The 23,723-nt window shown below is 37.9% G+C and overlaps 1 protein-coding gene across 5 annotated transcripts in view; it reads left to right on the plus strand.

Moving 5' to 3' along the window:
* tsnare1 (T-SNARE Domain Containing 1) overlaps positions 1-23,723 on the plus strand; it is a 291,014-nt gene that overhangs the window by 9,795 nt on the left and 257,496 nt on the right. For all 5 annotated transcript variants that reach the window (XR_012371599.1, XM_073872360.1, XM_073872362.1 and 2 more), the window contains exon 3: positions 23,494-23,619. Coding sequence is in view for 4 of the 5 variants with exons in the window: in XM_073872360.1 (XP_073728461.1) it covers positions 23,535-23,619 (85 nt within the window). In the remaining variant the exon portion in view is untranslated. The remainder of the gene's footprint in view (positions 1-23,493; positions 23,620-23,723) is intronic.

Here is a 23,723-nt window from a genome sequence, read left to right on the forward strand (position 1 = left end):
AGATGAGATTATGAAAGATATGACGTGCAAAACCTGCTCAGCATGAAGATCTGTTCTATAGATGCTGCTGTATTTCAGTGTTTATCTGACTGCAATGGTTATTACTTTCATAAAATAACTTGAACTGAGGAACGCTTTGCTATTTGATAACTCTTGAACTGTGCCATAATATTCGGTATGGGGAGCCAAAGGCAAAAATAGCTTTTGCTCATTATCAGATGGCGCATTGAAATGACACAGACTTTGACAGGTTATGGGAAATAGGGAAATAATGTGACTCATCGATGGCAGATTTTACCATCTGCCACATTACGTCAAAGAATCACCAAAACAGATCTCTATGTGATGTCATCACCTGTGCTAATGAGCACATGTTATTTTTTAGCATTTGCTTAAACTTGTAAGATTTTTTACCACTTTATATGCACTCTCAGAAAAAACATAGAGAAAGTTGTCACTGAGGCGGTACTTTTTCAAAAAGTACACTTTTGTACCTAAGGTGCATATTGGTACCTCAAAGGTACACAGTTGCATATTGGTACCTTAAAGGTACATATCTGAACCAAAATGGTACACGTTCCATTGACAACTTCTGTACCTTTTGTAGTGTGTACATATGTAAAAAAGATGATGCTATTTGATGGACCAAGTATTTTACAAAGTACCCTGGAGTGGCATATAAACCATGCTGTTTTATGTAGACAATTACTGTACGTTCCAGGACCCAGCCGAAGAGACCTCATGCATGTCCCTTCTTATGTTAGTTGGATTATGAGTATGTTGGATTGTGAAAAACCCATCACCAGTATGTACTGTAGCTGTAGGGGGGGACATATGTGGTGTGAGGAGAGAACCAGAAGGCTAGAAGTTGGAGGTCCAGTGTACCATCTGTTTTTCTCCCCTTCATGAGCCATGGAGCCCTTGAAGCTCATAGTGAGAGCAGCTTTCCCTAAGTCCAAACCTAAAACAGCTTGTAATCCCAAAGGGGGGTCATAACCATGTCCAACACTGACAGCCAAAACAGCCCTGGGTCCTGTTTAAATGTCTACATATCATGTGCCATGTTGTCTCATGCAGATGAAGATCTTACTGCTATTATGCTAAAAAACAAATATTTGTGATTTAACCAAAAAGTATCAAATTTTTATACAGTGGCAAGAACAAGTATCTAAACCTTTTGGATTATCATAGTTTTCTGAATAAATTTGTCATAAAATGTGATCTGATCTTCATCTAAGTCAAGGGTATTGACAAACATAATGGGTCGGTTTCCCGGACAGGAATTAGACTAATCCTAGAGTAAAATAAATGTAAGAGCTGTCCAAACTGAAATCAATTTGCACTGACATATCATAAAATACATCAGTCCCCTTTGTTTTGCCGTAAAATGCACACCAGTAACTTTTTAGCATGGCATGTTTATTAAAACTAGTTATATTTCCAAACCCCACCCCAATGTTTCTGAAAATAATTACACAAAAAGTCTTATCTTTCATGTCTTTGAAAGAACAACCAAAAAATCATTGTGCTTGTGCAAAAAGTATGTGAACCCTTGAGTTAGTGACCTCAAAAAAGCTAGTTGGAGTCAGGTTGTAGCATACCTGGAGTCTGGTTAAAATAATACGTTTGGAGGTGTGGACTACAGCTACTTTGACTGATAAAAACCCCTTAAACGTTTGCACTGCATAAGAAGAACACGCTTATGTGAGCCATGCCTCACCAAAAAGAGCTTTCAGAGGAGCTACAATCAAGAATTGTTGTTTTACATAAAGCTGGAAAGGGTTACAAAGTTATTTCAAATTCAGCAGTCTACAGTTCTACAAATGGAGAAGCTTTGGGACTGTTGCTACTCTGCCAAGAAGTGGGCGCCCAGTCAAAATCACACAAAGAGCACAACAAAGACTCATCAATGAGGTAAAGAAAACAACCCCGAATGACAGCCAAAGATTCGAAAGGAATAACATCTCGTCTACAATAGGTCTACAATAGGTAAAGCTTTGCTGCATCAAGGCTTGGCCAGCTTGCAATCATTGAGGGGAGGATGAATTCCCAAGTATATAAGACAATTCTTCTGGATAATGTGAAAATGTCTGTACATCAGCTGAAACTGTGTAGAAGGTGGGTGATGCAACAGGACAATGACCCAAAACACCAGAGCAAGTCCACAACAGAATGGCTTCAGAAAAAAAATCTGCCTTTTAGAAAGGCCAAGTCAGAGCCCAGACCTCAACCCAATAGAGATGCTATGGATTGACTTAAAGAGGGCCATACACATAAGACGTCCAAAGAATATGACAGAGCTAAAGCAGTTCTGGCAGGATGAATGGGTAAAATTCCTCCTCAACGATGTGCAGGTCTGATCCACAGCTACAGGAACGCCTGGTTGAGGTTATTGCTGCCAAGCGGGCATCAACCAGTTATTAATTCTAAGGGTTTACTTACTTTTTCCAATGCCATTTTGGATGTTGAATGCGTGAATTCAATAAAGACATGAAATATCAACATTTTTGGTGTAATTATTGTTTGTCAATACCCTTGACTTAGATGAAGATCACATCGCATTTTATGACAAATTTATTCAAAAAACTATGAAATTCCAAAAGGTTCACATACTTTTTATTGCCACTCTATATAATAGTAACATAGCACTAGAGTAGTAAAGTTTTTGGACACATTCTTGTTAAATATGTCAACCAAAATCTTCCTGGAAAATATAAAGAACATTCTGTGAAAATATAACCTTGATTTCTTAAATATTGACTGAGTAAGGCCATGTCTGAGATTGAATTTTGTGACTAAGATTAATGATTGAAATCAAACTTTGATGCTCCTAATTTCATAAATGAAGCCTGGATTTCTCAACCAGGGTCACTCATCTTGAAATACCATGTAAATGCCACAGTACACTATGTGATTTTTTTTAAATGCCATTGTTTATATTATAGCACCATGGTATGTGATTATTACTATACTAAAGTACCACCTCACAGCCATTCTTCTGCAAGTATACCCTTGATATAAGTAGCTGCTATTAGTAGACCTGAAATGCATTCTTATCTCCTGACACATATCATAGTCAAACAAAATGCTGACATGGCTTCGGGTTGTACTTTACATACGTTTTTCCATTAACGAAAACAAACTAGCATACTAATTTCATTCATTGTCAACATGACGTATGAACCTACTTTGTGAACTGTTTGAAAAATTGGTCTGTGGTTGTGTGTAGGCAGCTGTGTTGGAATATGGCTAATATTCTTGCATTTGTCACTCAATTTCTGCATCATTATTTGCTTTAGGCACCCGGACTCAGTCAACCCCCCTCGTCTCTTTTAATGAAGCTTTTGCTTCGTCTTGTTCTCATACGCTGTCAGTGTACATGTTGACTTAAGACGTTCTTACATGTGATCCCCACATTTCGAAATTGAACTGAAATGAGCGAGACTGTGTTTAGCCCCTGAGCATCACATCAGTGAAAACTCGCCACATCTTTTTTTGATTTAATACGCACAACTGCCCAAAATACCCTTGATAACAATCGCGATGACTAAAGCTGTAGGTAGTATATAATGTCATTTCAGTCCATGAGCTGTATGCTTCCTGTAGCTGTACTATTATTGTACCATCGTCTGTATTTGTGTGTATCTGTGTGTTTTTTCACTAGCATATGTTGTATATAATGTTTCACCATATGGATTAGTGTGGTGGACAGGTTAATCTAGATTTCTAATGGTTTTAGGGGTTTGCTTTAAATCAACTTTAGGTGTTCACATTATACTTATAACTTAGTAAAGTCATATATATTTATTTTCCTAGACAGGGCTTAGATTAATCCAAGACTAGGTCTTAGTTATATTAAGATATTTAAGTAGATTATACAAACATACTTTACAAAAAACATTACTGGTGTGCATCTTTAAACTAAACATTGGTACTGGTGTATAGGAAAATATGTCAGTGCAAGTTGTTTTTAAATTAAGTCAGCTCAAATGCATTTTAGTCTGCTCCCACGGGTCCTTGAAATCCTTGAAAGTTTGTGAATCTGGGGGGAAAAATTCAAGGCCCTGGGAAGTTTTTGAAAATATACATACATAGATAAATTTGAAAGTGCTTGAATCTATTTTGTGCAAGAAGTTTTATGAAAAAAAAAATCCTTATTATTCCCTGTGTAGTGTAGGATAAAGCATAAAAATTCTAGAATTTTTAAGCACACGTGCTAAACTGTTTGCTTTAAATGCTTATAACTTCTGTATGTGAATGTTGATTCATACCAAAATGCTTTTTTGCATAGTTGTGTTAGACACATGAAAACGTCTCGGGTTACGTATGTAACTGTTGTTCCCTGAGAAGGGAACGAGACGCTGTGCTCCCTTGCCATACTTTCTGCGTCCCTGTAATGCCGTCTTTGGCAATATTTCAGATAGCACTTAGTGTCATCACAGTGACACACGACAAGTTCCCTAGAAAGGGAACTGTAACAATGTCTCTTAAAAGGTAACACTATGTAACCTTGCTCCCACTTGAAATGTGTCCCCACATTTAGTCCTTGAATTTGAGGGTATTGGACCTGGAAAGTCCTAGCCTGACGTTGTCATACTCAATTGTAGTCAGAATTTGAGTCTGATACCGCTCCATTGAGCTATAATTATGAGGCGTGTCTCAACCGAAAACTCCTCTGCACTCAATTGGATAGACCTACGACCAATCAGAGCAACGGAGTGTGTGACGTATGTTGAAATTACGTCTTTGCAGCCTGACCAAACTGCTAGTTATTTCGCTACAATGACACTAACATTGTGATTATACTGAGTTAGCGAATGTACATCAACACCTACTATGTTTACAACATTTCGTTTATATCACAACATTAAGTATTTACTAAGTCATAGAGTAAGACTATCTCTTACCATTTGTATGTTAGGTGAACTTCATCCACGACGATACCCATTATGTTGGCTTGAAAATATTGGAGCCTAGCATGTCCCTCCACTTATTCAGCAACCACGATTCCGGGCTTCCGAAAAGAAGCTGGCAATGACCGCTAATTATATCCATCTCGTCGTGCACGCTGAGTTGCATCGCCGTGATAACGTTAGCCATTTCAGTTGCGACCAACTTTTGCCGAATAGGAAGGACGGCAAAAACATCAACAAATGCCCTGCTCGCGTTTCTCTGTTCCTCTTTTAAAATCAATGCTCTGTCGATATCTTTTAGAAACAGACTCAATGTCGGAATCCACACAGCTGAACTCTACAGCGGCAGCCATTCAACACACACGCTCTTTGGTGACGTGGTTCATTACGTTACTGTTGATTATCTGTCCATCATTGTATAAAGCCCGCCCTGACAATTTGATTGGTTCGACCAGCATTTGTCCAAGCATAGTAGCTCCTCAACGCAGAAACCCCAGACCGATATTCCCGTTTTCAAAATCTTGTGGGCGGGGGTAAGATCGGCTGGCACCCAGGCTAGGAAAGTCCTTAAAAGATCCTTGAATTTGAAGTAAACTAAGTCGTGGGAACCCTGAGTCTGGGACTATGATAAGCTCTGTCTGGGAAACCGCACCATACTGTATAAATGACAGACATTGCTGTTCTGATACACAGTGATTAATTATGTTAATTTCTGATACTGTGCTCATGTTCCTGTATACTGTAGCTCATTGGTAAAGCTTTAGCAGTGCAAAAGGTCATGGGTTTGAAACCAGTGAACTCATTAAAATGTATACCTTGTAATGCACTGCAAGTTACTTTGTGATAAAAGCGTCTGCCAAATGCATAAATGAAAATATATCTCACATTTGACAACTTTCCAGCAAGGGTAGCATTGTCAGACTTGTAAAACTGGAGAAGTGCCTTTGGATCCCAGGTGACTCATTTTAAATAAATTATGAGGCAGAACATGTTGATAAAGCCAAATAACACATAAACAGTGGAGCCAGCTTTGCTTTATAATGCATTTAAATGCACAGATGGGATGATTGAAAAGCAAAGAATAAAAGCTGTGTGTGACATCCAAACAAAGAGGAGAAATGTAGGATGTGTGACCAGTATAGGCTTTAGTGCACTCTAGAAAATTAAATCTTTAAGGTCTCTATGCACCTTCTTCTTTCTAATAGAAGGTTACACCGTTCTGCTTTCGCCATGTGGACGGTCTACATTTAGCATTATTGATACGTACCTGGCCCATCTGTTTTCTTATCTTATAAATTTGACAGTATCATGAAAAACAAGGCGGGCCATCTTTTGTTTTAAATTGAGCAGCTGGTGTTATATGGCACCAGCTGTAAAAAATGAGACACAACTAAATGACTTTCAATCAGCAACAGTGTATGTCTGCTGGACTACCTAACCATGAGGCCCAAATGTGTTGACAAGGTTTAGACAGAGATTTTGTAGTTTACCAGCCTCTTGTGTTGGAGGTGTTTTGTTTTCGTGTTAAGAACAATAGTTGTGCATCTGTGAATTGTATAGGATGCAGCTATAGGCTTCTGTAATTTAGTTATGTAGCAGAAGGCTATGAATAGTCATTTCTTTCTTTCTTTCTTTCTTTCTTTCTTTCTTTCTTTCTTTCTTTCTTTCTTTTTCTTTTCTTTTCTTTTCTTTTCTTTTCTTTTTCTTTCTTTTTGCAATTTTTCGATCATTTGATCTTTATCAGGCATCAACACACTCTACAAACTCCATTGTATTTAAAATGTTAACATGACCAATCACAATGAGGAAACATCAATGACCAATCAAAGTGAATAAATGAATATCCCATTTACAAGACATCACATAATTAAAGGATTAGTCCATTTTCTTAAAAGAAAAATCCAGATAATTTACTCACCACCATGTCATCCAAAATGCCGATGTCCCTCCCCGTTCAGTCGAGAAGAAACCACGTTTCTCTAGGAAAACACCGCAGGATTTTTCTCATTTTAATGGACTTTAATAGACACCAACAATTAATACTTAACTCAACACTTAACAGTTTTGTTCAACGGAGTTTCAAAGGACTATAAACAATCCCAAACGAGGCATAAGGGGTCTTATCTAGCCAAACGACTGTCATCTTTGACAACAAAAACAACAAATAAACACTTTTAAACCACAATTTCTCGTCTAGATCCGGTCCTGAAAGCGTCAGCGTGACCTCACGCAATACGTCATCACGTCAAGAGGTCACAAAGGATGAACGCGAAACTCCTTCCCAGTGTGTACAAGTGTGTTGAAAGAAAGTTTTAATAAACACGACGTATTGTCTAGTGCAGGGCTAGTCAACTGGCGGCCCGCGACACACACACACACACATATATGGTAAAAGTAAAAAATATATCAAAAGTAAAAATAGGGGTAAAAGTTTGGCCCTCGTCATATTTACAATTTTAAAATCTGGCCCCCGAAGAAAAGTAGTTGAAGACCCCTGGTCTAGTGCGACTTATATATGTTTTTTCCTCTTCAAAATGCATTTTTGGCTGATGCGACTTATACTCTAGAGCGACTTATAGTCCGAAAAATGTGTTATATTGGATATCTGTAAATTTTTTACTAATCCCTTGATGATATAGTCCTGACATCAGAAAAATATTAGTTTATACCCTAGCCTTGAAAAAAAATCACTGGTTGGTTTATAAAGAGCATTTTTGAAGCCAATAGTTGGCAGAGCCTGCCGTCGCCATCTTGGCCGCACATCACCGCGCATCACTCGCCGATTACCAAAAATGGGCAAAGAGGTGGGACAAAGAGGTAAAGCTTAGGTGGCTGGTTGCTAAAACTTGACGCTAGTAACAGCAGTGGCAGTTCACCTGTCACTCGAGTGGCCACGCCCTTAATTATGTAGAACTTTACGGCATAACTCTTTCCCCGCCATTGACTAGTTATCTCGTCAATTAAGAGAAAACGCTTCCCTGCCAATGAAGAGTTTTTACAGCCTTCCATATTTATGCTATTATCCACTAGGTGGCGCTCCGAACTTTTAAAACACTAAAGCATCTACAGATGCAAAAACAGTAAATACTCTGTGTATGTTTTGATCATCCATCTGAATTTGATCTCTAACAAAAGTCCTCTACAAAAATGCAATTATCTCAGCTTTTTTATTTTAAAATGTGGTATTTTGAAAAAAAAACTACCCATATGAGATTTATTGTGTGTTTATTTATTTAAAGAAAATAAAGTTTTGGAAGGCATTAAACATTTGTGAAAATCATAAAAAATCCTGGTGCTGGCTGGCAACTAAAAAAAAACGCTGGCAGGGAAAGAGTTAATATAACTTAAACAGATTAGTTACAAAAAACTACAGTTGTCATTAAGGGCAAAATTAGCTATATAAACCAAAAGCAGGGTTTGTATCAGGCTGTAAAGTTGAGAATTTTAACATGGAGGGCCTTATGGGATTGACTCCCTTTTGGAGCCAGTCTCTAGTGGCCAGTCGATGAATTGCAGTTTAAGTCACTTCCTAGATGTGAGGTTTTTACAATCTTGCATTTAACAAACAGATTGAATCACAAATAGTTATGATTGCTCTGATTCTTTTGCATTTCATGTTCTTTGGTTTTGTGGTTGTGTGCATATTGTCCTTTCCGTACAAACTACGAAAATTAGATTGCGCAAACAGCACAAATAAACTAAAGTGGCACTTTCATTATCTGCTGGGTTTGCTGTGTTGTTTTCCTCTGTATTCAAAGTGTTCTGGGTCAGTCTGTCAGAGGGTTCTTACCTGCAGCAGGTCAGGACGCACACACACAAGAGTATAGTTAGTCACACGCTGCGCTTAATTTGCTACATCATCATTAGAGAAGCACTTTAGCAATATAAATGCTTAGGTCACCATTTTAGAGGTATTTAAATACATTTCTGAATTTTATTTCACCTCAGGTTGTTTCTGTTCTGTATGACTTCCTTTCTTTTGCAGAACACAATAGGATATCAATAAAAGGATTTCCGTTTGGATAAAATCAATACATTGGCTGTACATCATGACTCATTTTAACGCCTGATAAAGCAGAGTGTCAGCAAAATGGTATGTGCGGCTCGCTGGTCATTCTCCAAGTGTTGTCTGATTGATTTTGGTGGAAAACAATTCGAAATTTAAGCAATTTTACAGTGAAGTCATGCATACTGCCATTGCTTTACTGTGCAGTGCCGACTGCTATTATTTAAAGGAATAGTCTACTCATTTTCAATATTAAAATATGTTATTACCTTAACTAAGAATTGTTGATACACATCCCTCTATCATCTGTGTGCATGCACGTAAGCGCTGGAGTGCGCTGCGACGCCTCGATAGCATTCAGCCCAGCCCCATTCATTCAATGGTACCAATCAGAGATAAAGTTAGAAGTGACCAAACACATCAACGTTTTTCCTATTTAAGACGAGTAGTTATACGAGCAAGTTTGGTGGTACAAAATAAAATGTAGTGCTTTTCTAAGCAGATTTAAAAGAGGAGCTACATTTTATGGCGTAATAGCACTTTTGGGAGTACTTCGACTCGGCGCAGTAACACCCTCCCTCTCCCATTATGAGAGGGAGAAGGGGAGCGGACTTTTCAGGCAAGTCGAAGCACTCCCAAAAGTGCTATCACGCCATAAAATATAGTTCCTCTTTTAAATCCGCTTAGAAAAGCGCTACGTTTTATTTTGTGCCACCAAACTTGCTCGTATTAAATAGGAGAGACGTTGATGTGTTTGGTCGCTTCTGACTTTGTCTCTGGATGGTGCCATTGAATGGGTGGGGCTGGGCTGGATGCTGTCGAGGCGTCGCGGCGCGCTCCGGCGCTTGCGTGCGCGCACACGGGTGGTGGAGGGATGTGTCAACAATTCTTGGTTGGAGTGATAACATATTTTGATATTGAAAATGAGTAGACTATTCCTTTAACAGTAAAATTGTTTAAAACTAGGTTGTTTATCATCAGAATATATTATAGCAATTGGACCTTTTTTTGCTGACACTTGTAGGTACTACATTAACCGTGAGAGTGAGTCATAATGCACTGCAGTTGTATTTAATTCAACTGTGGATCGCCTTCCTTTGCGTTTCACATCCAGTATGTCATACGGGTTTAAAACAGCATAAAAAGTAAATAATAGCATCACTCATTACAAATAGTAATTTTTCATTATACAAATCTCGATCTCTCCTCTGCTTGTAACCCACATTTACATGTAAGTTCTGCTGGCAATGGCACAGTTTTTAAAACTGAATGTGAAAGTGGGTAAGGCATAAGCTTTGTCAGGCTGATCTTCTGTAATTATGCCATTGAATTCTGCCACATTGTGCTAGTCTATGTGTTAAATATTCCTATGCTAGTGTTTATTCACACTATTATTAGCACTATAAGTGCTTTTGACCTTGCCTTGTGCGCTAAACAATAACGCTATGAAGATAAGCACCTCTGGCACAAAAGGCAGAGCAGGCTAATAATTTTCTCATTGTAATAGTTTCAAAGCCATGTATTTCCCAGACCCCTTGTTACTGGCTGATTACTTGGAAAATTGTGTTGAGCTATCCTTGGATCTCTCAATAGAATCCAGTTAGGGAATTCTCAGCAGGCTAGGAGCACGAGATTACGTTGAACTCTTGTATCTTTCCCTTTATCGCTAACAAGCTTGTTGAAACGACTCCGGTGTTGTAATGATAGAATGCACAAGTTGTTTTTGCGATGGCGCTGTCTTTTTGCAATCTGGAGAGAAATCGTGAATGAAAATATGACCCAGTGCAATAGTTGTGCAGTTTGATAGTTGTGCAATAGTGAGTCATCAACTTAGCCACCGCTTTCTTTTTTTATCTCGAGGAGGCTTCGTAAGGCTGAAAAGATTCAATATGAAAGCATTCACCACAAAGAAACGATAAAAAAGCCTTCTTACTTCCGTTAGGCGAAATTCAAAAGTCTTGATGACGCTTGTGGTGTGTGGTAAATGTGAGAATGCTGTGAAGTTCCTGATGGGGATGGAATGTAAAAAATGGTGAATCACTCACTCATACTAGATCACTGACAGGACTCGGGCCACTAACCGGAACCCGCAGTAAAGATGACTGCTTGGGCTGATATATAGGAAGACTCAGTAAAGAGGGTATTTGGGGAAGATCTTGCCAATTTATCTCAATAATACGTTTCTCTTACATGTGACAGGGCAATTGTAAATCTAAATTTGTGTATGTGAGAAAATGCATGCGACCTTCACTCTCTGGTTTTGAAAATGAATGCCAAAACCATTAGAAGAAAGACTTTGGATGGAGTGAGTTTAGAGACTGAAGCTTTCAAAATCTAGCTAGTAATCCAACTGTTTACAAATAGCCTAAACAAAATCCATATTATATGCTGTGAAGCCTAAGGCCGCATTTACACTAGCTGCGTTTACATGGACATTTGTAATCCGTTTAAATGATCAATCTGAATAAAAATGCTCCATGTAAACACCTCAATCGGACTAAAAAGTGCCAATCTGATCCGCTTGTTAGGGGTGGTTTATACCATTTGTAATCCGCTCAAAATGACATGTATACACTTGATCGGATGGATAACTGAAACTGGGATGCTCTGCGCATGTGCCATCTTTTCTTTTTTTAATGGCGGTTGGCAAACCCACTGAAAGGTGCATTTCCGCCACCTACAGGACGGGAGTGTGGAGCATATGCACACGTGCAATGACGTAGAATTGCCGTAATGACATGTGACGCAAATAACTCGAGTTTGTTTTGTTGAAGGAAGTCACAAGAAGTGATTGTCTTGTTAATCTTGTTCCTATTATCCTTCCAATTCCCCATAAAGTGATACAAGACAGCGTTGTCCGGTCAGTCATGATTTATTCTCTGATCCACAAACGCGTGTTTGGACTGGCTCTCGCGAACGGTCTCTGCAGCACCGCGTGAAGTAAAATACGCTTTTTGGGCACACGTGATTGGGTGTTTTTGCTGCTGCTTTATAATCAGTGAGGCACAAAGCAAATCTTGAAACAGCGTGAAATTATATTTGTGCAATGTGCGCATGTCAAATGATCAAATCTGATGTAAATCTTGTGTCATATAAACACGCACACTAATCCGATCACATTATTAAGTGTTCATGTAAACGCTATGATAGGATTTATTAATCGGAAGGATTTTAATCCGATGGAGGCAAAATGTGTCATTGTAAACGTAGCTACTGACTGTTTGAAGTGACTCAATTCCGATTTGGAAAAGATCAGATATTGCCTACGGAAGAATATAAATCGGATACATGCATTCGCGTTCGCAATGTAAGCGGACATATCGGATTTTCCTGTGTCAAGACATGTCATGCATCATTGAAAATGCGACGCTGGCAAATGCTGTCATATTTTCATGCCTCATTCAAATCGGATATATATCGGATACATGCATTTGCGTCCTCAATTTAAGCGGACAGATCGGATATTCCCGTGTCAAGACGTGTCGTGCATCATTGAAAATGCGACGCTGGCAAATGGTGTCATATTTTCATGCCTCATTCAAATCGGATATGAATCGGATACATGCATTTGCGTCCACAATGTAAGCAGACAGATAGGATATTCCCATGTCAAGACGTGCGTCATTGAAGATACGACGCTCGCAAATGACGTCAACTCAGGTGGACAGCACACGCAATCACACGACTCTTTTTAGCAGGTCAATAGAGGACGACAGCTCCACTTCGTGGAGTAATGTTAAAGTTTAATGTCTTTTTACAGAAATAAAGCTCTATAATCTTGTATAATAATTTTGTCTGTGTCCATTGCATATCGCAACATTTGACTTCCTCTGTGGATTATAGCTGTTCCTTGTCAGCATGTCTTATGTGTTAAGTGTAAATGCAGCTATCGGACATGAGGCGCTTTTAAAAGATGATGTAAACGGGTCGTCCAAAAAAATCAGATACATTCAAATCGAAATTTGGCATTAAGATTTGCAGTGTAAATCCAACCTGTAAGTGATAATTAAGCAAACTTAATTGTATTATACTGTATATTTAATCCTAAATGTAAAAGATACTGGGTTTAACAAGATTGAGCATTCCTATTACTCTGAATAGGGGGCAATTCCATGCTCAGTATGGCCACTCTGGTGACGGTAGTCCCGTTTTCCAGTTAAAAGAACCAATTATGAATTGATAAAGGCTTGACGATTCTCTGGGGTAGGGGCTTTATATAGAGCAGCGTTTCTCAAAGTATGGGGCGGGCCCCACTGGTGGGGAATAGTAACATTACAAGTGGGGCGTGACAAACGGGAGACTATTTGGTCATTTTTGTGATCTCTATTAATTCCTTTATTTATTGACCATACACTCAAAATGACACATTTAAAATGTAAGCCTAACTTAAAACAACATCAGACTCAGCATAAGCATATATATTAAAATATATTTAAATGCTTATGCATTCTCTCACAGATTTGGATTGTGGTGTAATTGTGATTTATGAAATTCAGAAATTGGGTATTTAAATCTTGTTTGAACGTGCACTCGTGTTTACTTTTGTAATCGTGCGAAGCCGCGAACTGTACAGGAAGTAAGCAGTACTAATATGTCATTGACAATCTGGATCTGTTGCACAAAATTTCCTCCAAAATCTCCTCGCATAAAAATGTAGTCTCCTGCAGCAAGCTTTAAAGTGATATAGATTGCATGTGCAGTAAAGAGAATTATAAAAAAAGGCTAATGTACATGTGACTCCATGCAGAACTCGCTCTTAAAGCGACAGTAGCCCTATTTTTCTGATTGAAAAAATTATCCAATCTGTGTCTGGAAAAACATTGTACGATCCAAACTTAGAGTTTTGTGACACATTGAACCACTATTAAATGGTGAGTATATCCATTGTGAAGATGAGCAGGATAAGTTGGCTTGCATGGAAATCCAGATATTTTGTTTGTTAAAAAACAACAGCATGAAAACAACAAGAATAGCAGAGCAATCTTTGTGGTCAGGGGCCCTATAGGCTTTGTATTGGCAAAATTTGACCCGTGGTAAAAAACGAATTAAGGCACACAACTGTGCTTTGCCAACAACATCCAGTGGCATAGGTTAATATTTCAGATTCAGAATCTAAAGTTAATAGATTTTAGTTCAGTTAGAAGCAAATATATTTATTGATAATTGTTATTTAATTAATTTATGTGTTACTTGTGTTTTGATAGATTGTTTGTCTTAATATTCTACATTAAAAGTAATTGTCTTTTTTATTTAGGCTCATTGCAGTGCATTCATTTTGGGCTACCAAATCTAAAGACTGCCTGCCCAAAAGACTACCAGGGATTTTAAAATTTGGCAAGCCCTGAAAGTGCAAAGAAAATGTCATGCGGAACCATAGCCTACAAGAACGAATTAACGTCGGAAAGATAAATAAAGCGGAACAAAAACTTTATTGTGGAGAGGCGGTATAGGCAGTAGTGGGTATAAACAATGGATAAGTTAATGGCACAGAATGAAACGAAAACTGGAGTTCGGCACCAGCAGAGGAAACCAAGACAGAAAGTGAACCTAATCAACAAAAAAGTCAGCCGAAAAGAATGTATGATGAAAGAAAAGTATAATGACTTTTGTTAGAGACAAAATGCAAACACAATTGCATTATTATTATTTACTTTTGAACAAAGTCTTATTTCAGGTTTTTTTTTTATTGAAAGTGTTTACTGGTGTTATATTTTAAAATATGATGCGATTAAATAAATGTCAAAAGTTAAACTTAAAGCTAAGTTGCTAAGCTTTGTTGGGCCGATTGGGGACATGTTTAATTGTTGATCAAAAACATGCAGTTTAATTGTGATTTAAGCATGTCTTTCCCCATTCAAGTGGATAGGAATTTAGTCTTGCATGACTGAAATAACTGCCCAAAAGCGTTGCAAAGATGGGTGCCTAGTGGTGAGATGTCCATAAAGGGACTTTGACGTAAATGAATTTGGAACTTTACAATTTATAATAATTGCCCAATGCTATACTATAAATAAAATTTTCGTCAGCTGTTGCTCTATTTTGCCAAACAAAAAATCACCCAAACAAAGCCAGCAGCTGTACTGTTGTGCATCTCTAAACAACACACAGCATCCTTACTGAAGGTCGGAACAAATCAAATGAGTAAGTGATTGAGTGACTTCATAAAGAATGACTTCATTTTAAACCGAATACTACTTTTACTATTTCTTCCATGTAAAGAAATAGTAAAAATACTAATAATAGCATGCTAATATGCAGTTCTGAATTGCTGGTCACTTGCTTTGTTCCTGAATGAAACAAATCAGTTGAATGAATGACTCAATGACTCATTCATTAAATAAAAGAGCTGCCAAACTGCATTATACAGTCTAAAAAAAATATATTTTAAAATAGTAATAAAACAAAATGTCCACAGTGAAGCCTTAAAGCAACACCAAAGATTTTTTTTACCTTAAAATAACGTTTCCAAAAAGTTTCAGTCGTTCATCCACTCGAAACATGGTGAACGACACTTTCACATTCACTTTGCAGCCCTCTATCAGCCAAAACCACACTAAAGAAGTTTCCAACCGTCTGGTCGCGGTCCTGTAGTTCGAGTGAAAACTACAAAAACTTGCTTTATGGCAGACTTACAATCCAATCAGAGCCAGCTTTGCTGCAGTAGGCGAAATTATTTACGACAGTGGTAATGGACAATTCCGCTTCCAACCTGTAGGGGGAGCAAAGAGCAAAAACTCTTTAGTGTTGCTTTAAAGGGCACCAATTATGCAAAATCCACTTTTAAGGTGTTTGGACATAAATTTGTGTTGGCAGTGTGTGAACACAACAACCCTACAATAAAAATAACGTCCTTTTTTAATCTTCATTAAACCAAAGCAGTTTCATTAGACATGCTGTTTTGATTATCTTGTTAATGTGACATCACACTGATAAAGCCCCACCCATGACCACTGACTCACTGGTTAGTTTTACTCAAAAGTTTTTTTTAAATGTGTTTGTTAGCACATTGTACCGCTAATGTGGCTAAAGATAATATTTTCTTTTTTATGTATTTACAGAAATCAGATCTATTTTTGACCAAAAGTGCTCACTGTGTTGATAAGAGAGAGTAGCTCATTTGCATTAAAAGGTACACAAATGAAAACAGCACTTTTCTGCTTAGGGACATTTTGGACGTGCTATAATAAATATCTGTGGTGTATTTTGAGCTAAAACTTCACAGACACATTCTAGGCACACCTGAGACTCATATTACATCTTGTAGAAATTGGCATAATATGTGCCCTTTCAAGTATGTTGCATCATTTAGCATAATCCGTTGAATATTATGAATGTGGATGCACTTAATTGTTGTGAAATTAGCACACGTCTCTTTAAGAGATGCATGCAGATCTGATGGCCCAAAACCGAGTCTCTGGGAAGATCGAGAGCAATGGGACTGACATCCGTAATGCCAGTAAATCACTCCGTAAAAATGTGGATTACAGGCTTGGAAACTGTGCACTGCTGGTGTTTATGGACTTTGAGTAACACGCATACACACAAAACCCTCAGGTGGGTACGCCACGGCTGTGAAATAAGCAGGCCATGTGACAGGAATGGCAGCGTGTCCTGAGCGTTCCGCTTTCTGACTGCGCGGCATCGTGCTGTGCTAAACCTCTCTGCGGTGATAATGGGTGACGGGAAATGGAGTGAGGGGGACAAATTCAGAATACGAGCAAAAGATGAAGCGTTCTGTCGGCCCCCTATAGGCCGGCGCAATCCTGCATGCCGTCTGATGGCTGTATTTATGGCCGCCCCACTTCCACCTGATAACACGCATTGACAAACTCTCTCTCCCACACTTGCTCAACACACAAGACCTTCTCCTTTATCTTTTCTCACCTCAAAATACCTTTCAATGTTTTTATCAAGTTCTGAATCTGAGCTTTTGTTCACGATTGCAGATGCTTTTTATTTTACAAGGACAATTTTATTCAATGATTTGTTATCTTCAATTAGGTTCAGTTTTGTTGAGCTTTTGTATAATGCACATCGTTTCCAAGCATCTTTATAGTTAATTGTGCTATACAACCAAGCAGGTGTATAATAACTTGAGAAGGATATCTTTTGACATGCCCATTCATCCTAATGGCAGTTGCTCGCCAACCACATGTTTTTTTCTCAAATACAAGATTTGAATTCAGACATATTTGCTCATATGCACTCAGTTCACAGCCATAAATGCCTCACAAGGTCTTAATTCATGCCATTACCTGGCAGACTTTCTTTGAAACAGCCTTGTATCATAATGACAGCCAGGTTTAGCTTGTCAGATTGGGGCTTGTGATTTTAGCCAGTTCTTCATTACATTACATCGTGTCCATCAGACGGGGTTGAAATGTTTTTAATCTCTCTTTTCCTTTCTCTCTTTCTGTTATTTCTCTTTTTGATGAAACTTTTTAGTTATATTTTTCTGATTCATAATTGACCTCAAATGTATCTCATGTTTAATGAATATAATTTTAATGGGTCACTTGAATAGCACTCCAACTCTTTCAAACAAGCCTTTATTGACCTTTGCTAAACCTGGCATCAAATTAAATGTATAAATTTGCTTAAATGAAAGGAGTAATTAAAATTCAAAATATTTATACATTAGGGGTGGCACGGTTCATGAAAAAAATCCGAACCGTTCGGTTCGCTTGTCTCGGTTCGGAGCGCGTGTGTGTCGTACGGTTCAACGGTTCATGGCATGCGCAATGTATGTAGCCTTGTGCCCTGTATGTGACCTCAGATAGCGTGTTCCCCTTTCGCGAATAGCGCGGAAGAAGATGTGACTGGTGTGGAGAGTGAGTGCTGCCTGTCATGTTACGTGTAGAAATGGCAAGAGGGAGAGAAAAAGAAGTCTGCCCGCAGTTGGAGGATGCGCCAGCGTCGTATAAGTTTGGTGTGTGGAAACATTTTTTATTTCATGTTACCTATGATGACAGCGGAAATAAAACAATAGATACAGCCACACGCGACAGCCTTCTCTCCGACCATTTATCTAATCTGAGGTAATGAACACTGTTTTACGTCTTTTCGTATTCAGCGCTATTTTTAGCCTTTCGTTGATAAAACGAAAGCGGCTGATTTCTGCGTAGTTTCATTTTGCTTGCGTGTGAAAGTTGCGCAATCTTATTTCATAAACTGCCCCTTAAAGTAATCAGGACAGAAATGGTCAAAAGTGGACAAAAGAGACGGATTTAAATATTACAGGTGTAAACGTTATGTTTCTCTCTCGTTCACATATTCTCTCTGCAGTATTTAAGCCGCCTCTCAGTGATAAATCTTAGAGCTACAATGAGGTTGGCATTTTGATAAAGGCAAGTTATCTTTGTGTGCTAAAAATGCACACAAAGTTCATGAAGATGGCAATACACATTCTCTTTTTTGCCAAATAAATGAAAAGCATGTTGAAATCATCAATGTCTTCCCTCTCGCTGTGTCAAAATCTCGCCTGGCTTTCCTCAGGGATGTTCCCAATAATGTGCTTAAAGTCAAATTCAGTTTGTGCATGATTACATGATATAACTTTTTTTAATACTGTATCCTAAATTATGGATAATTAATACATTAATAAGATAATAAATTTCTGGAGTGTTAAAAAAATAACAACAAGAACCGTACTGAACCGAGAACCGTGACCATAGAACCGTGATATGAACCGAACCGAGGGTTTTGTGAACCGTGCCACCCCTATTATACATTAAAGCTCACAAAACACACGCTGTTTCTGCATTTCTGATGTTAATCTGGAGTACCTATAGAGTAGTATTACATCTTTTATATCTCCGAAGAGTCTTTAGTTTAATCAGATTTCTAAAAGAAAGATTAGCTTTAGAAATTCTTTCTGATACGAAAAATTGAAAAAGTAGGAGTTACTACCGCGGGAGGAGCGAGTACGAGTTATGCAACACTATACAACACTGTTTAACTTATGATTCACTACATGTTCGTGTCATTTATGTAATAAGCATGCATGCGCCTATTTCCAACATAAGACAGAAGTCTTACTTACCGCATGCAACTCGTGACCCGGTTGGGACTTTTCAATGAAATCCAGCACATCAAACACACATGCAAAACTCCGCTGCTACCCCGGATAATAAACAATATCCATTGTTTCCATAAGGCTGGCTTTCTTCTCCTTACATCCAAAAACACACTTCTTCTTTCATGCCATTGTTGAGATTTGAAATTTAACAAAGCTGTCACGTGATGTGATGTTTGTAAGTTCTAGCGTCTCCCGCTGATTGACGGGTGGGTGGGGTTTTCCAGGGGAAGTGCCCATCAAAAGAAGTGATGCGTATAGAAACCCCTGAAACATCATAAAAACTTCGTAAAAAATCATAATCGAAAAAAAACTTTCCGAAACTTGTACGAGCCCTGGCGAAGTGCATTCGGCACAGAAATACTCTGTAACACACCCAACTGCTTTTTTGACACTTTGCCTACGTTTAGCATGAGGAAACAACTCTATAACTGTGTTAATAAGCCAGAATGCATGAAATGCCATTGAACCACCCCTTTAAAGCATAACCTTTGTCAATCATGATATTTTACATATAATTGGGTTATTAACATAATTTCTGCAGTGTATGTAGTGTGAATATGGTTTTATTACCATGCTTCAGTCCTAAAACATGAACTGTAACAGGGTTTCCTGCAGAAAATTTGTTAGTTAAGGTGGTAGGGTTAGGCGAGTGGGCGGGGCATAGGGCGTGACAATCAAAGGGGCGGGGCTTATGCCGCATGATGAAAATGTAATTATTTTTATTTAAAACACTCAAATCAAACTTAATTTTGAAGAAACTATGACAAAAACCGAACACATACTAGATTATTAATGAATTAAATGTTTTTAACTGATACCTCTAATGGGAATAGCGGCGTGATGAAGTGAAACTAAAGGGTTAATAAACACAAACTAAAGCAGATGTTGTAGAACGTCAGGCGAACGATGGTAGATGGCACAAAAATTGTAAAAACTGATTATTTCCATAAAATGGGAGAACTAACCAATGTACACTCTAAAAAAAGGTACAAAACCTTACACCCTTATAAAAAAGTACACATTTATAAAGGATACCTTCCCGGTAACAGCTTACTGTACTTTTTTTCTGAGAGTGTATGATTTATTCAGTGTTTAAGAAAAATGTCATGTTTAAAAGTGTTGAAAGAAATAAAAAATGACAAACATCAACAACGTTTAAATCAGAAGTTCTTGTGAACTGTGCAATGTGGCACAGTTTTTTTTTTTAGTTTTGGACAGAACAAATGCAATAAAAGGAAATACAGTCAAAATGAAAATAGAGTCAAAGGTAAATATCCCCTAGGATCTCATTGTGACTGAGCAGGAAGCAGAAAACATTGTCTGGGCTCAAAATCAAGAAGCACAGAATTTTTTTATTGCTGCCAAAAGTAATTAATCTTCCTGCTCTATGGAAATTAATCTGATTATTTGGCCACGTGGCCCAGAAAATTTGATCTTCCATCTCATTCCCCCTGCAGGTCTGGCCACCTCACCCACCTTAACTTTACTCCATAACGTTTTAGCAGAGATGTGTGTCAAGAATATTTGTGATTATCATTATTTCTTTAAGTTTAGCTTTAAGAAAGCCTATTTATACATTTTTTATCGTTTGAAATATCTTTACATTTTTACAGATGTCTTCTAGTTGTTTTCAGTGGCAGTCAATCAGGGAGATTTTAGCCAACCCTAAAAATGTATTACTGTAACTAATAGCTGCAGTTTTAATGAATCTACTTACTCATGTTTAAAACACACATGACTTAATAGCAGAGATGCAAAAATAGCAGAAGGGTTTACGACATAAATTAACAAGTCAGGTTTAATACTGAAGCAACTTAATTTAATGAAATAAAAAATGTGCCCCCATAATAGAGAATTTTCATTTTGCCTTCTTCCACATAAATAACATGCATTTGGCAGATATTTTTATTCCAAGCATCTTGCAATGCATTTAGTGTGTACATTTCTGTCAGTCTGTGATTCGCTGAGATTAAACCTATGACCTTGAGTTGTAAGCAGCAGTTGAGCTACAAAATCACAATCAAATATATTGTCAGAGGTAATCTCTCAAACTAATCAGCTTTCAGTATTACTTCAGTGCATCATCAATCTTTGTTGTTTTTGCAACAGGCGAATAGAGACTCTCAAACAAAACATCAATGGAGTCTGAATTATAAAAGACATCAAGACTGAAATAAATGACTATTTGAGCTAGTCAAATGTAAATCTATTGGTAAAGAATGGACGGTCCTGTAGAAATATGAGTACACTGTCAGAAAAAAATGGTCAAATTATCTACTGTACCCTACAGTAGCTGTCACTGGGGCTGTACCCTTTCAACAGTTACAGATTTGCACATAAAGAGCTTATATTATGTCAGTTTTTCATTGCATAGTACCCCACGGTTTGGTTTGGGTTGGGTTAGCTTACTTTTGGGGGCTTTTCCACTGGGTGCAGTACATAGTACCCGATACTTTTTTAGTACCCAAGCTGATACCAAAACGTGACGCGAAAACAACTGTCGATCACTGATTGGTCTGAGAGAATCGTCACTATCAGCGTCATTGTTATAATGTAAAACATTAGCTTTACCTTCATGCTAGCTTGCGCTGTCCTGAGCAAACCTGTTGTTATCTGTGCTTTGCTGTAAGTTTTCAAACTCACTTTTAGCGATGAAAAACATCCAAATGTTGAGAATCAGGAACACCATAACACTTTTTTTCCAGACTTGCCGTTTGTGGCGGCACATTCGCAACGCGCACATCCACATATATGCTTAAATGCAACTTAAATTAGGCTCAGCGGAGCGTCGACTGACGCCATGGGTGTTTTTACAAAAACTGTCATGTGAGAGAGAGGTAGTGATAAACGCGATGTGCAAACATTTATTTGTGGTGGTCAATTTTAATTTTGGACTGAGAAATAAACGAATGAATGGGAATGCACAACAACGCTCTTACTTGTATGATGTCACAGCAGTAGGCAGCGCAAATATAATGACACGCCTGTAATCCATCCCACTTCGGAGTGTTACTAAACTCGATGGAAAAGCTAACCAAGCCAAAGTTAGGTGAGGTGAGCTGACCCGACCTGACCCAAACCAAATCGTGGGGTACTATGCAATGGAAAAGCGCCATTAGTTCCTCTGAGGCAGTGGTTCCCAAACTTTTTCAATGTGCGGCCCCCCTTGTGTACAGTGCATTCCTTTGCGGCCCCCCAAAGAAAATTTGTGACAAAAAACTGTTGTAAAACTCAACATTTTAATAAAAAAAAACATTAAATTATACAAAAAAGTAGTGATTTTGGTTAGTAGCCTTATTTATTTAGGTTTAATTACACAGAATTCAGAGGTACCAAAGGGAGCTTATTAGCACCTGAAAGGTACATATCAGTACCAAATGTATACATATCTGTACCTAATCGTACATATTAGGACCTTTTTAAAAGGTACTGCCCCAGTGAAAACTGCACTGCACAAAATTATTTTCAAGAAAAATTGTTCTTAGTATTTTGGTCTTGTTTTCAGTAAAAATATCTAAGAATCTTTTTTGATGAGCAAAACGACCCAAGAAAATAAGTCTAGTTTTTGCACCAAATATATCAAATTTAAGAGATTTTGTGCATAAAACAAGCAAAATATCTGCCAATGGGGTAAACTAATTTTTCTTGAATTTTTCTTGAATTTAGCAATTAGGAAAAATGTTTAAGATTTTTTTGCTTACCCCATTGGCATATTTTTTTTGTTTTAAGCACTAAATCACTTAAATTTGATATGTTTAGTCTAAAAACTAGACTTATTTTCTTGGGTCATTTTGCTCATCAAGACAAAGCATCTTAATTTAAGAATGTTTAGATATTTTTACTGAAAACAAGACAAAAATACTAAGAATTTTTTTCTTAAAAATATTTTTTTTGCCGTGTGGTGTGTATATTTTGACAATTTTTAGATAGAATAGGCCCTCTATTTACTGTATCTGTACCTCCCTGTTTATATTGACCATAGTGTGTGGATGACACTACATTATTTGTCCAGTTCATACCAGCAAAAGCTTTAAATGTAGATGAATTGTAGATTTCGAATGGGTATTTATGTATGTGGTGTAGATGATGATATTTGATCATGTTTACGTAATACGCTGGTGGGTGATGTTTTCACCCTGCCTGGAGTGTGAGGAAGGGATGCTTTTCTAACACCTTCTTGATCTTTTGGACCATGTTACACGCATCTTCCAAAGTTTTATTTAAATCTGAATGGCCAATGCAGTTTGATTCAGGACTGATTCATATGTGAATTGTATAACTCTGTCATAAGGTTTAATTTATGCTCACACAGAAAGTGCATGTCACTGTGGGGCGAAATCGTGCAACAGATTCCCCCTTTTATTTCACACATTCAGTGCTTTGCTAATGATTCTGACTGACGCACTGTCCCAGTAGATTCATAAGCTACTGTACCACTTGTACCTTTATTGCTATATGAATTATATATTTGATTGTCCTGTATTCTGTCTGTGCAGATTAATCCCATTTTGCTGCTCAAGAAAACATCCAAGCCAGAATGTCTTATGGATCCATTGATGCGGGTTCTTTTGGAAGCAGAAATCCTTTCGGTGGGCCCACAAGGCAGGGCTACCAGCCAGTAGGTAAAGACCCATTTTGTCATACTCACAGGCACAGTTCCCTACATTTATCACAAGGCATTCTTTAAAAAATACTATAAATCATAGGTCAGAGACAAAGAGTCGGT

Source organism: Misgurnus anguillicaudatus, chromosome 10 (genome assembly GCF_027580225.2).
Source record: "Misgurnus anguillicaudatus chromosome 10, ASM2758022v2, whole genome shotgun sequence".
Lineage (NCBI taxonomy): Eukaryota > Metazoa > Chordata > Actinopteri > Cypriniformes > Cobitidae > Misgurnus > Misgurnus anguillicaudatus.